Source organism: Protomyctophum parallelum (genome assembly GCF_964188405.1).
Source record: "Protomyctophum parallelum genome assembly, chromosome: 6".
NCBI classification, from domain to species: Eukaryota; Metazoa; Chordata; class Actinopteri; order Myctophiformes; family Myctophidae; genus Protomyctophum; species Protomyctophum parallelum.
The window spans coordinates 31540650-31555806 of record NC_139701.1 but is presented as its reverse complement, the minus strand read 5'-3'; the positions used below and the strand labels follow the sequence as shown (position 1 = coordinate 31555806).

General features: G+C 44.2%; 1 protein-coding gene across 2 annotated transcripts in view; it reads left to right on the top strand.

The window, feature by feature from the left end:
• Positions 1-15157, top strand: part of hmcn1 (hemicentin 1) — a 236173-nt gene that overhangs the window by 18761 nt on the left and 202255 nt on the right. For both annotated transcript variants that reach the window (XM_083767894.1, XM_083767893.1), the window contains exons 2-5: positions 5311-5381; positions 8709-8867; positions 9402-9524; positions 13063-13234. In XM_083767894.1, the coding sequence (XP_083624020.1) occupies positions 5311-5381; positions 8709-8867; positions 9402-9524; positions 13063-13234 (525 nt within the window). The remainder of the gene's footprint in view (positions 1-5310; positions 5382-8708; positions 8868-9401; positions 9525-13062; positions 13235-15157) is intronic.

The window sequence follows — 15157 nt, the reverse complement described above, 5'->3', positions numbered from 1 at the left end:
CTGGACAACTGCCTATCCGACTGTTGATGCAGTGCACCACACTCCCTCGAGTCCTCAAGGGAGTAGCTTTGTGTCGCAAGACAAATTTCAGTGTGAACTGACAATAAAGTACTATATCATATCATATAATTTGGCTCAAATAGTAAACTGCTTCAATAACGCAGTAATGTTCATTAAATCATTCTAGTACTGTAGATTCGTAAATCTCTCTACAACCACGCTGTTGGTTAGCTAAAGTGCTTGTGGTCTTAATTGTCTTAATTAAAAAATATAGAAATGGAACCAAATTAACTCATTTACTGAAGTGTGAATAAATCTATAAACTCTACCCCTCACGGGTGTGTGCACGTGTGTGTGTGTGTGTGTGTGTGTGTGTGTGTGCGCGTGTGCGTGTGCGTGCGCGTGCGCGTGCGCGTGTGTGCGTGTGCATATGTGTGCTCGCGCGTGAGAGTGGGACAGCTCCGTATTAAGCTTAATTTATAATTCATTGCCCTTCCCATACTGCTGCAGGGTCACCGTTTTGTCACAGGTAATGTTTGGTTTGCAGTGGCTTTTATCATTGGCTGCATTGACCTGCCCAGACTCCCAAAAGCCTGGGAAACTCTTAAACCTCAGAGCAATGCTGCCAAACCTGAAATCTGATTTGGTAGAAGACGTTAATGCCTGTGAACTTACAGTGGATGAGCCATTGGAACCCCCTGTCACTGCTACTTGCCAGGAGTGGAAGGCAGTGAATGTGCGAATGATTCGCAGGGAATTAGCTAGATCCTGAAAGCCAGAGGAGGCGAAATTGAGATTGTGATCGGAGAGCTGCCTGGTTAGTTCATCCCATTAACCTCTCTGTTAGTGGTTAAGCATGCACGTTATTCACAGAGGCACTTTAATTTGCTCGGCATTACCTCAGACAAATGGGATGGGAATGTGAAGGTGGAAACCTGAGCCATTTGTTTTCATTGTTTACAGATAGAGTCAACACCTTACACTGCTTGCACATTCAGAAAACATGAGGACATTTAACATCTGAGAAGATTACTGTTCATCTTTGTTCATGGCTGATGTTTTCTCTTTGTTTGTTTTTTGAAGGGTGCTAGTGCTAGCCCCTCCTATGCTCTGTGTGTGCGTGTGAATTTTGGCAATGATTTGATTGGCTGATCACCCCATAGCGATGATTTGATTGGCTGAGCAAAGTACATATTGAGGATAAAAAGTGAGGGCAGATAATTGAAGACGCCAATTCAATCTTTGTCCGTCTGTGGTTCTGCTCCTCTTCGCACCCATTGGTTGACGTTTCGTGATTGGACAAAAATCCTCTCTCTCCATCCACTACCATTTAAATAATGGTAGTGGTTTTTCAGTTGCTTTGTATTGATATTCTGTGTATTCAATTCTTATTTGAAACTTGGTGTCAGTAAAAAGGAACATCACAGGTGCAGCATGGTGACTGGACATATCATGTTTGTTTTTTGTTTTTTCCAAAAATTATGTTTTAGCAAATTCAACCATGGCGGAACAAGGCAGAAGAGCCTGCTGGTTAGTCAGTCAGGGACCAGAAGAAGGCTGACAAAGGGTGACTTGTGATTGGCCGGAATGAGCACCCCTCACTTCACACAAGTTTGTTTTTGTCAGGTGAAACCTGACTAATGAAAGCTCATGAAATGTAAGCGACCTAGTCTTCATCAGTCATCATCATTGTCATGCTGCCTAAGCCAATGGGAGTCTGACTCCATACCTTCAAACGCCACCTAAGCCAATGGGAGTCTGACCCATACTCTGAAACGCTGCCAGAAATGCAGCCAGCCAATCGTGTAGTATGATTGCCTGCCTCCTAAGCTATGACACACGCACCGCGAAAGGGCTGATTTCCGCCCCGCAGCCAGCCAGCCACTGTACGATGCCAGCCAGCCACGTTACTAAAATCATAATAATAATAATATGGGGGAGAACAAAGACAACTAGAAGTGCCCCTCAGGGCACAGGTCTCCACCAGGATTGATATTTGGATCTAGGTTTTGCACATAAGTTGGCCTCCTGGTGGCGCTCCAAAAGGTAGAATTGAAAAATGTGAAAAACACAGGGCAAAGGTTTTTCATTGGCCTCTAGGGAGTGTGCATACAAAGTTTTACACAGATCGGTACAGTTATAGGTAAAACACGAATCGGCCAGTTATAGTGCCACCATAAGCTGAGGTGAGACATTTCAAGTGGCATTTCTTCCTGTGCCTAGTGGGAATGTGCGTGCAACATTTCACGGAAATCACACAATTTGTTCATGATTTTTGACATTTTGTTCCAAATGGAGCACTTTGAACCCAATCTTAGCCAATCAGGATGGAGTTTGAAAAATCTGAAAGCAAAGATCGGCTTCCTGGTGGCGCTGTAACAGTCACATGTGAAAAGTTTGGGGCAGATGTTCAGCTCTGGCATCCAGGGAGTGTGTGTGAAGATTTTGGCTGCAATCAAGCTAACGGTGCCAGAGATTAGTTGTCCACAGACGGACGGACGGACACACACACGGACGGACGGATGGAGTGCAAAACATACTCTCTCCCCAAGCCTTCGGCCTGGTGGAGACAAAAAGGGGGACAACGGAGACAGTGCCTGTTTCACGCCTTATGACTATGTCATCATTCCTTGTTTGTAATAACACTGGTCAGACTCAAGTTCACTCAAGTTTGTCCTGTTTGTCACACTGTGTTCTCGGTTGTCCCATGAGGGAGAATTATAACCATTCCTTCGTGGCTACAGAGAGACAGACTCAAGTTCTGGCAGATATTTGTTCATGTATTTGCTCATTTGTTTATTTGAACTAACGTGGCCTAATCAAAGGTGATTAACCTTTATTAGAAAGTATATATTTTATGGCAGGACCTTATGAAAACAGAGGAAAGGATGACAAAGCATGGACAGAGACAGGAACCCATCATCATCATAATCATCATCACCATCAACTTCTATCACTGACTATGGATGGATTTATTCTAGTGGCATTCTGGCAATCTATTTGGGCTTCAAGTGTTACAAATACTTGCAAAGTGCAAAGAGATCACAGGTATTAGGCATGGTTTTCCACAGTGCTGGTACAAATTGGGTGGTTGTGGTTTGGGGCACCAATGCACTCTGCACAGATGGTCCGAAGCATTTGGTACTCACAAGAGTCCTGGGAAACTCTCCCATAAGGAAAGGCCTGTCAGCTTTTCCATCTCTGAAAAGTTTAACTTGAAATCTATGTTCCGTTCACTACAGCCAAATACATTTCCATGTTAGTTTTAAAAAGTGTCTTTTGATTGCCATAAATGTTCCTCTCTCCAACTCAAGGGTTTACAAGGCTGCCAAATTCTGGGTCACTTGGAAAAAGATCTCTCACTGCTGTATCTACATTATTAGAGGAACTGAAAGTGTTTGTTTGGGCAATTCAAAAGGAGTTGTGACATCGTTTTGTAGTTGGCTTGCTTGGGTACAAATAAATGATAAAGAAAATGATGATTGCTAACTGGTTACATTTTCCTCGTGTCTTTCTATTGCCAAGACACATGGTTCAGCTTCAACAGCATGGTTGATGCCAGGTTCACATAAAGGTTAAAATGTTAGATGGAGAGAGTAGACAATGTGATAAGAGCAATAGTATATTTAATGCACCTGGGTTCCAGCGCAAGACTAAAGGTCTCATTTCAGCCCCGCCTGATAAAGTTTAAGAAATGCTGTGGTAAGGCACCTCCATATCCTTTTTCAAACGTCAGGGAGCCTTTGTAATTACCCTAACTCCAACAAGAGACCCCTTGTTTTCCAATCTGCTTGCATCTGCAGAAAACTGTGAGTGCGTTTGCGAGTGTGCGTGTCTGTGTGTGTTTGGGTATTTCTGCGTATGTGTGTGCACGTGCACGCATGTGTGTGCCTGCTGTAGCCCCTCATCATGTTCATTCCACAGCACAGCTGCAGTGGCTGAAGTCACCCAGTTTTAGTCTCATGGGGAATTAGCAGCTCATTAACAGACAGAACAAAGTAAGCTGAGAAAACGTCAGTGACTACCAACGCTGGCCAATGTACAGAGCAGAGGCCATGATGTCACTCCAGTCTGTGGTTGAAGAGCTCCTGGTGCTTTTTACGACTTGGCTAAAGATGGCCTCTCCAAACCTAGGGCAGACAATGACACAAGAAAATACCTGAGTTGAAAGGTATTTTCTCCTTAGCCGCAGAACAGCTGACAACGAAGGAGGGGAAGGGAGTTTATCATCAGTTATGACACACTCACGGAATGGTTTCAATCTCTGTTAACTGAATAAACATTGATTAACTGCTTGGTAACCATTCTGTGAAAAAGATGATATTTTGTAATTTGTCCTACTTTAGTGATGGTTGTGGATGTGTCATCTAGCTCAATGCATTCTTTGGTTATCACACTGGAAATGTGTGAGCAGCATGGTACATCCAATCCTGATTCTGACCCATTCTTTCATTGTCTCCACCAGGCCGAAGGCATGTGGGGAGAGTATGTTTTGCACTTCGTCCGTCCGTGTGTCCGTCCGTCCGTCCGTCCGTCCGTGTGTGTGTCCGTCCGTGTGTCCGTGAACAGCTAATCTCGGCCACCGTTAACCTGGTCGATGCCAAATTTTGCACACACACTCCCTGGATGCCAACGATGAACCTCTGCCCCAAACTTTCCAGAACGGCCTGTTATAGCGCCACCAGGAGGCCGCTTTGTGCAAAACAAGTTTTTGCACAGTACACCTACAGATTTTGTCCAAACATCACGCAAATTGGTACACAGTCTCTCTAGAGCCATTCAACGAAACGGGTCTTTCAGATTTCTCAGACTCCATCCTGATTGGTTAAGATTGGCTTCCAAAGTTCACAGGAGTGCTCAGTTTCAAACAAAATGCTGCAAATCATGAACACATCGCGTGATTTCCGTGAAATTGTGCACGCACATTCCCACTAGGCCGAGGACGAAATGCCACATGAACAATTTCAACTCAGCCTCAAGGTGGCGCTATAACTGGCCGAAAAGTGTTTTACCTCGAACTGCATGGATCTGTGGATAACCTGGTGGAGACCTGTGCCCAGAAGGGCACTTTTTCTAGTTTCTATCTTTTTTTGTCCAACCTGCTAAATCTTGTTATTTCTCTCTCATTCTCGAAGTTCATGACAGTCCAGTTTAAACTGTGACATTTTAACTCAAACATCTGTAAGCATTTGCCGGCATTAATATTTGGCCAGGGCGAGGAATTCTGACAATGAATATACTTCATTCACCCTGTTAGAGACTTTTGCCCGAGGCACGTTTAATCACAGTCTCTTTATTCTTTCTCTGCAGAGATCGGACCTGTTACCATCACAACAGACCCAAAGAAGTTCCAGTATGAGCTGAGAGAGTTGTATGTCCAGGTGGGTTGTACACTTTACAAATGTCAAAATGAATAGGTTTCAAACTGTAGCGTGTAACTTTAATGATGACTAAATCACACTTGTGTGAGGTGAGTAGCGCTCTTTTTCATCATACATCATCATTATACATCATCGTGCTCAGCCAAACAAAGTCATCGAATCCGTGCTCATACGGACAGACACGCATACACACAAGGCATGTGCATAGGAGTAACGGTCAAAAAGAGCCTGCCTAGGAAACAGGATGTCCTTGGTTCGATTCGCAGCCCCTGCAATGTGTTGAGGTGTCCCTGAGAAAGACATTTAACTGCTTCCCCCTGCGCTCGTATCTGACCACTTGAGCAGTAATCAGCTGGGTGAAGCTAAATTGAATGAATTTACCCTGTGGAATCAAATGTCTAATTATTATCATTTATTAAGGTAGAATAAGATGCCATAACACGATAGGATGATCAAAGTATAAATGCAAAAATAGCCATATGTTAGAACCAGGTTGCCCATACAGGTACACTTTTGTTGCATTCTTCAACATGAGCTAATCACACATGACTTCATTCAGAACAGTTTGAGTAAACCTTTATGTATCATCATTTTTTATCCAACCTATATGATGATGATTTTTCTTTATTAAAGTGTCATGCTTCCAAGTAAGCCCAGCCCATACGGTTTTACATTTCATTTGACATAGACATTGAACCGACATTCACAAACTATGATCAAACTTGCGACAGGAGCAGTCCCTATTGAGTGAAATATTCTCTATTTATGAAAGAAATAAAATATTTATGTGTTTTTATTTAAAAAAAATAGTTATAGAGGGCAAGTATAGTGTTTTAAGGCATATTTGTCTTATTAGCCAGGGATCCTTTTAAACACTGTACATGGCAGATTACATAAATATAACTTAAAATACAACATTTACCTCACATGAACCTGAAAAACTGCGATTGTCTTCTACTCCAGGCTCTAGAAACAAAATGTGGCATCTTAAAATACTTCACAATTTTAACAACCTATGCGTTAAACCATCTTATAGAGTAGCTTTGGCTGTTGTGGCTACTTAACCCTCCAGCAACCTGTGTTCATTTTCATGTTCCAATGGCCGTTACAAACACATGTATAAACAAAAACATTACAATGGGATTAAAGGACCAAACAGGGTCTTTCCAAGTTCACATTTTTGTGGCACTGCCTGAAGAGAGGCAGGAAGTTGCAAAGGAATGCTCATCATCTTGTATTGCACTTAAGCAACAAAAAAAAAGATTAAAACTGGAATGCACCAGAGACATCTAAGGACCAGCAAGACAGTGAGAGAGGGAGGTAGAGAGACATTTACAGTACACGGAACACAGCATTTGGAGTTCTGCCCTGTGGAGCCTTTGGCAAGTGCTCGTGCATCGTTGGCACATGCTGCTGTTCGTTTGGCGTGAGCATGTGTTGTTGTGTGTAATATTGTACCTCTCATGGTGTTCCTGTTTCTCCTCATTCCCCTCACGCCAACGTATCCTCTCCTCACCTCGTGGCCGATCACCAGTGCCGTCGCTACGTATACGCACTGCACGTAGGGCTACACGCCGAGGGGGGCAACAAAAAGTGCCATGCCGATCCCCCACAAATATCCTACGAGTAGGGCAACCAAATGGTCAGCTATGTCCCTGCTGCTCACTGCCTCTACAAGGCTTACACACAACCCAGCATGGAGTCTTAGGGCCATCTTACAATGCAAATGTCCGATATGATATGCTGCCTAAATATAGTAGTGAGTTAATAGTTATTACAACAATATACAGTGTGGACCAGTTTGGGACCTTTATTTGGCCTATTTGGTACCTAAAAGCAGATCCATTCATCACCAAACCAAATAAATGTATTGCTCATGTTCATGACTGAAATATAAATAAGCCACACTAATATAACCACTGAACTACAGAAGAAATCCATGAAGCATCGTGTTAGTTCATGCGGGGCACATAGGAGTCATACATGCCTCAGCTGTAATCAGAGGCGGACTTACCTTCGGGCTAGGTTGGGCTACAGCCTGGGGGCCACCGACAGGGGGGGTCCTCCAAAAATTAATAATATTGCAATCCAATTCAAGTGAGATTTATGTTTAGTTATTGTACATTTAGTATTATGGTTAAAACTTTGAGAGCTTCTGCTCTGCTGTCTTCACTGCAGACAGTGATGCTGTGTTGTGGGGTAGCTGTGGAAACCCCTGCCAATGTCGCTGTGCATGGCAGCCTGCATTCAGCGACTAGTCTGTCTGTCTGCCTGCCTGCCTTTCTTTTTTGGGGGGGCTCGGTACCCCAAAAGTACAGCGAAATTACGGCAATGTTTTTCCATGCAAATGCAACGCACAAATGCACCGCGCAGCCCAAGGGGGCCCTGAAATGTTGTCTAGCCTGGGGGCCCTTGGGAGGGAAAATCCGGCCCTGGCTGTAATCAACTGTCAGTTTGATGATTTTTTTCAATCAGCCACGCTTTTCTACAGGCCAATCACAGACAGCTCTGATGATTGTTACCAAATCAGCCACGATTTTCTACTCTTTCTACTCCTGATTTGGCTTAGCATGCTGCTTAGCTAAAATTAAGGAACATCTTAAGAGGGGAGCCATTATTATCACAAAACCAAGTTGAACTTTATTCCATTTGTTGCAATAAATGCCTAAATCTATTTATGACATGAGTCTTCCTGACTGAATTATTATTTGGTGGGAACAGAAGAGCTCAAGGGGTGTTTGAAAGGGAGGTGGGGGGGTTAATTGAGTCAAGGTGCTATTACTGGGACAATGGGAGAAGGGCGAGGATGATTTTGGGCCAGAGGGGACATGTTGGAAGCAGGATAGACAGGGTCATTCTCTGTCTACACATTCCATCTCCCTGGCCTGGAAACATGGATCACTCCATTCCAGATGTGTCAGTGAAGTATAGTTAGCTATAGCCATCCAATTTAGACAGACCTGGCACGTGCCTGCTGGAATGCTGCAATGCACCCCCCCCCCCCCCCACCCCACAGGGAGAAGGAATGGGGGGCACAATGGAAACAAGCCCCCAGGCTTTTTTTGTTTGTTTTTAATGGTACAGCTGTGCTGTTTTAAATCAGCTAATATCATCATTCAAACACACTTGTAGCATATGAGATTTAATAGCTCAGCTGTAATCTCATGACCCATTAACAAAACTATAAGTAATACAATGTGTTAAAGTGTCAAAATAATACAACATTTGAGTGTACTCATTTTCAAGATCAACATGATAATGTTAGTATAATATTTGAATGTTAATATTATTTAATTTACATTTAGTTTATTTATGTTTCATTGTCAGGGAGGAGGGGACTGTCCAGAGATGAGCATCGGTGCCATTAAGATTGCTTTGGAGATCTCCCTGCCGGGGTCCTTCATCTACGTCTTCACAGATGCCCGATCCAAAGACTACAAGCTGACCCACGAAGTCCTACAGCTCATCCAGCAAAAACAGTCACAGGTGCAGACAATCAGTTCTGCTATTAAATGTGAACTCAGAGACAATATGATTAATGACAGTTGGTGAAGATATCTCTTCTCTCTCTCTCTCTCTCTCTCTCTCTCTCTCTTTCTCTGTGTGTGTGTGTGTGTGTGTGTGTGTGTGTGTGTGTGTGTGTGTGTGTGTGTGTGTGTGACTACAGCCTGGAAGAAGCCTTTCTAACCAAAGTATCAGCAGCTAGTGTCAGACCATCTCACAGCTAGGCTACAGATGTACATTTTTACTTTTTATCTTTGGCAGCCTAGGACATGTGCATAAGTTTGTTGTGAGGGGCTTACAAATGGCCGGCCTTTCCAAAAGGAGAGCCAAGCAGTTAGCGAGGTACTGCTCAGTTTCAGCCATTATAGGAAGCTGCTCAATTTGGAGGAGGCGTTGTTTCCTTTATCCATGATTTATGTCTGCTGTCCTGTGTCTGACAAGACAGCTGTATACTGTATGTAACGATGCTTTGCCGTCCATGCATGCTGTAACGTGTGTTTGTGTGCGTGTATATAGGTGGTGTTTGTGCTTACAGGGGACTGTGATGATCGGGCTCATATTGGCTACAAAGCCTACGAGGAGATTGCCTCCACCAGCTCTGGACAGGTCTTCCACCTTGACAAGAAACAAGTCTATGAGGTAAAAGGCAGTCTATTTGGATCTAGAATTAAAATTCTATTCTATTCTATTCTATTCTATTCTATTCTATTCTATTCTATTCTATTCTATTCTATTCTATTCTATTCTATTCACTTGGCTCTGGAATTCAAGATCTATTCTATTCTCGAAAGTATTACTTGTCCTTTCCAGCCGTGGTCCCCAGGTTGTTGTTAAAGGGTCCGTGAGCTGTCTAGCTGACAAAGCGATCAGCTGTTTTCTACATTGTACACACGGCAGCGCTGGTTCTCGCTCTCTAGTTCCAGAAAGTCCAGAAAGAAAACTTTCCAGCTTCAGATGTGCTTTGGTCACGGGTGGGTTCAACCACTACAGTTTGGCCTAGGTTTTGCCCTTAAGCCATGTAAATAAAGCAAAGTAGAAGGGTTTACAACTTTTCATGTCCTGAACCTCACCAGGTCCAAGCCTGGACTCCTGATCATGTTTCTCTGGACCTCGCTGGGAAGGGCGCTGTGAATTGATTGATGCGTAGCTCTTAAAAAACACATTGCTGCATAGACTTTCCAAGAGATGCAAATCAACTCTTTTGGATTAGATGATGTGGCCGTTTGTTGAGGCCATGTGATACTACAAGAAGAAATTCTATAAAGTGAATAAAGTTAGTGCCTGCATCTGCCTTCATCAATTAATAAATAAATAAATGTGCACGCACACGCGCACGCACACACACACACACACACACACACACACACACACACACACACACACACACACACACACACACACACACACACACACACACACACACACACACACACACAGTGGAGTAATAAAACAGCATTGTTGTCCTCCTGAGCTTCCAAACTGGCCCCCATGACCCCGTGGTCTGACTTGAAGAAAGAGAAGCCTGTTTTGGGAAAGGGATAATTGATTACACAATTGCAGCACCATAATTGAACTTAATATATAGTTGCATCTCATTGTGAGCTTGTTGATAGGCTATTTTCATCATAGGGATTTGACGTAGAGTGAATAAAATACGATGAAGAGTGGACATCCGCCTAGAAGAGAGTTTTGCATGAGGGAGAGTTATTGAAATGTACAAAATCATTAGGAATTTGCATGCCTTTATTGTATTCTCTCACTTGGAGATGTTCCAATACATTTCCCCCCTTCCCAATAGACGCCTTAACAGACGACGTCACACTGATAAGCAACAGCATGCGCGCGCATACCGGCAGCAGAAGAACCCTGCCTCTCATAAGATGCAATGGAAAAGTTCTAACTGCACTCACGTGTAAAAAATTCACCATCAAACTTTCAGATGCTGTTTTTCTCCCAGTGTGGAGGAAGAATGATTAGGATTTATATTGTGATCTCTCGCCCTTGAAATATATAATCCTTGGTTTTTGTTGTGTGTGAAGATTAAGAATAATAGCAATTCAAATCAGTTGTCCTCAAAACCACACCTCCAGTCGCTGTCATAAGAGCGGGAGGTCCATGGCTGCACGTGCACCTGCAACCCATCAAGTATAATTTATGCAATCGTCCCGCGATGGTGTCGCACACGCAGACCTCTACACTGACAACAGTCGCATCCGCAATGCGATGTGAGCTTGTATATCAGCTGTTCTCTGTGCGCAATACTGTTGCGCTTTGAAGTATAAATGTCTCCTAGAGTGCATCTCACTAGCCAACACACAAGAGGAGGTTGAATGAACTGAAACCAGTGCTCCCCAAAACAACAGGTTTGGAGATCTGTTGGGAATTGATTACATGAAACAGACCAAATGAGCATCGCGTCTGTCACAGACATGCGCAGAGCAAGTTCAGTCAGTCAGGCGGCCATTAATTGGGCCGCCTCAACATCACGTTCTCATTCACATGATTCACTTCATCCAATCACACACTCATCCCATTTTCATTCCGGCTATTTAAATTGGACATTTGCACTGCTCAATCTGCTTGCTTACTTGCTGCTGCTGCCTGCTTAAACTTTTGCTGCTCACCCTCCTCCACACCACCAGTTGTTTTGGATCTGCTGTTTAGGTATGGGGGATTCGGAGACCCTATGGTTGGGACTGATTGATCGCTTGATCTCAGTACCTAATTAAAGCAAATCCAATTAATTGCCAAACCATAATAAATATATTGCTCATTTTATATTCAATAAATATAATTATATTCCATCCATTCTTGAGATGTCCTGACTGAATTACAATACCTGAACTTACTTGTCCATACCATACCGATTTGATACCAGTGTGTTATAAATATCTAGGTATACAGTAAATGACAATAATTTTAATAAATTGTTAAAGTGCAGCCACAATATAGTAAAACACGTTTAAACTGTAACATTATACATTGCAACATCAACTTAAAAACATCATTCAAATCAAAATCATTCAACGTGACCAAGATTTAGTGCAAATGAGCTATCATCACATACCATGGTGTCGGCTTAATGCATAGACCAGCATTAAGGCACCGCAACAACTCAACTTGTAGTCATTACTTTATTTCTCCTAAAAATCTGCCCCAGCTTTTGTTTTCTTTATATTTGGTGTTCACTGTATTTTATGACTACTATTTCACACATGTCTTCACCCTTAACAATTGGTAAAGAGTGTCAGGAGCTGTATGCCCTGGGTCCCACACAGGAGCTGTATGCCCTGGGTCCCACACAGGAGCTGTATGCCCTGGGTCCCACACAGGAGCTGTATGCCCTGGGTTCCACACAGGAGCTGTATGCCCTGGGTCCCACACAGGAGCTGTATGCCCTGGGTCCCACACAGGAGCTGTATGTCCTGGGTCCCACACAGGAGCTGTGTGCCCTGGGTCCCACACAGGAGCTGTATGCCCTGGGTCCCACACAGGAGCTGTATGCCCTGGGTCCCACACAGGAGCTGTATGTCCTGGGTCCCACACAGGAGCTGTATGCCCTGGGTCCCACACAGGAGCTGTATGCCCTGGGTCCCACACAGGAGCCGTATGCCCTGGGTCCCACACAGGAGCTGTATGTCCTGGGTCCCACACAGGAGCTGTATGCCCTGGGTCCCACACAGGAGCTGTATGCCCTGGGTCCCACACAGGAGCTGTATGTCCTGGGTCCCACACAGGAGCTGTATGCCCTGGGTTCCACACAGGAGCTGTATGCCCTGGGTCCCACACAGGAGCTGTGTGCCCTGGGTCCCACACAGGAGCTGTATGCCCTGGGTCCCACACAGGAGCTGTATGCCCTGGGTCCCACACAGGAGCTGTGTGCCCTGGGTCCCACACAGGAGCAGTATGCCCTGGGTCCCACACAGGAGCTGTCAGGGACTCCTCTGGGACTCTGGGGGTCGTGGGGCAGGGCACAGGGGGAATCTCAGTCACTTCCTGCTAGCGGTCCTGCACATGTTGAGGGGATGACCTTGCATGCAGCTGTGGGGAGTGGTATGTGTGTTTATGTGGTGTGCGTGTCTCTGTGTGTACGTATGTGTGTACGTGCATGCATGTGTATTTCTCGCTGCATTTCTCCCAGAGTTCTCATGTTCTTGTCCGTTGGTGTGATTGTCAGGTCCTGAAGTGGGTGGAGGAGGCAGTTCAGTCATCTAAGGTCCACCTGCTGTCTACCGATCACCCCAGTGGGGTTAGCAAGACCTGGAAGTTGCCCTTTGACCCTAGCCTCAAGGAGGTCACTGTGGCTCTGAGTGGCCCAGCACCTGACATCGAGATACGGAACCCCCAAGGTACAATAGAGCGTCGCAGTCCCTCCCCCTTTCAGAACGACGAGTGGCCCAGGAAATGAAATGCAATGCATTTCTCCCATAGGATTTTCTTTAAGTATTTATTTAAAGACGGTTACGCCGCGGACAAAGCCAACTCGGATTGTGACAAATCATGACAATGAACACAATATTTTGGGCCGATCAAATCATTAGAAAGAAGAAAATAAAGGCAGGAGACAACACTATTTGTTTTGTTTTTCTTCTTATAAATTATTTGATTGGCCCAAAACATTGTGTTCATTGTCATGATTTGTCACGATCCGAGTTGGCTTTGTCCGCGGCGTAACCGTCTTTAAATAAATACTTTTGGAATCGCCTATGGTGAAAATGAATGGAGAACCATTTCCTGGGCCACTCGTTGTTCTGAAAGGGGGAGGGACTGCGATGCTCTATACAACTGTAACTTTGAAAGTGTATGTGGAACACAAATGAATTAACACTAAGGATTGTACAGTGTAAAAGGTCCCAGAGATACAAATCCTATCACATAGGGGTCTCTGGCCTAATGCATTTCAAACGGGTGATCCTTTAGAGATATGGTGAGAAGTTCGGTCATCTGCGAGTGACTCCCAGTTCAGTCAGACAACTCACGAATAGATTAACCAATATTTATTGCAGAATGAGTAACAAGTGTACATATGATATTTGACTTGGCGTTCGGCTCTGCTGGATTTCTCCCTGCTCGGCACGATTAAGCAACAACATAAAACATAAAGAGCAGGGAGATAGATACAATAACCCCCCCATGGGGAGCATAAATAGCAGAGCCCACCGGTGGTGGTGGGAGAAAACATCACATACAACCGTGAACCATGAGCAGAGGAAGGCAGGAAGAGCATGGAGTCTAGTGAGCTTAAGTAGCCTGCCCAATTGGTCAGCTGCATCGGCGAATGACATGTGAGACTTGCACACACTTATACACCCACATAGTAATGCAGCATGTTAACCCCTTGAGTATAGTATGCACCTTTGAGCATGGCATGAACCCCCTTGAGGTTGTCTGACTGAACTGACTCGCGAGCTTTGTTTAATTAGTTGCTTCTCCTTCACTCCTTCAAAGGAGCCAGCTAATTGATTGATTGATTGATTGATTGATTGAAATATTTATTAACAGTTTGAGGAATTACAGTACATTTCAAGCAAAATGTGATTCGGGCATCTAGTACTGATGCATCGTGAGTTTCTTCCTTGGTGCACGTCCCATTGGGAGGAGACACCCTGGCAGACCAAGGATCAGATGGGGGGGTTATATCCCCATGAGGAAGTGGCTAATGTTGCTCGGGTGAGGGAACTCTGGAACCCTCTGCTGAAACTGTTGCCCCTGTGACCCGACTGCAGATAAGCGGCATATTAGGGGCGTCACGATACAACATTGTCACAATACGATACACAATATTGGGCTCACGATATTGACACGATATTATTATTATATATTTTTTCCAATTATCATCAACATTGGTCATCATCTTCAGTTTAAAAGAGAAATACAATCATACAAGCTTAAGGAACAAGTGAAGTAAGTAATACATAAATACATAAATATATATCTGGACTTTACCAACCAAGAATATCTATAATCCAGAGTGGGTCGCATGTAAACAAATCTTCGGCTTTGATGCTATTTTAGATTAGACAGGCCTATTTGACAGTGTAGAAACATAACTACCATGATGCATTAACCGATTCCGTACATACAACATTGCCACACGTCATAGCGCCACCTACCGACGCGTACATAGGACGTATGAGGACGTCCTAGCGCATCCTCAATAATACCGGGCGAGATATATTCTGAACTTTTTCCTTGTTGTTGTTGTTGTTGTTGTCAGTTGGCCTTTTGGCTGCCGTATGCTACGCTCTGCACTAAAATTAGCTTACCGTTGA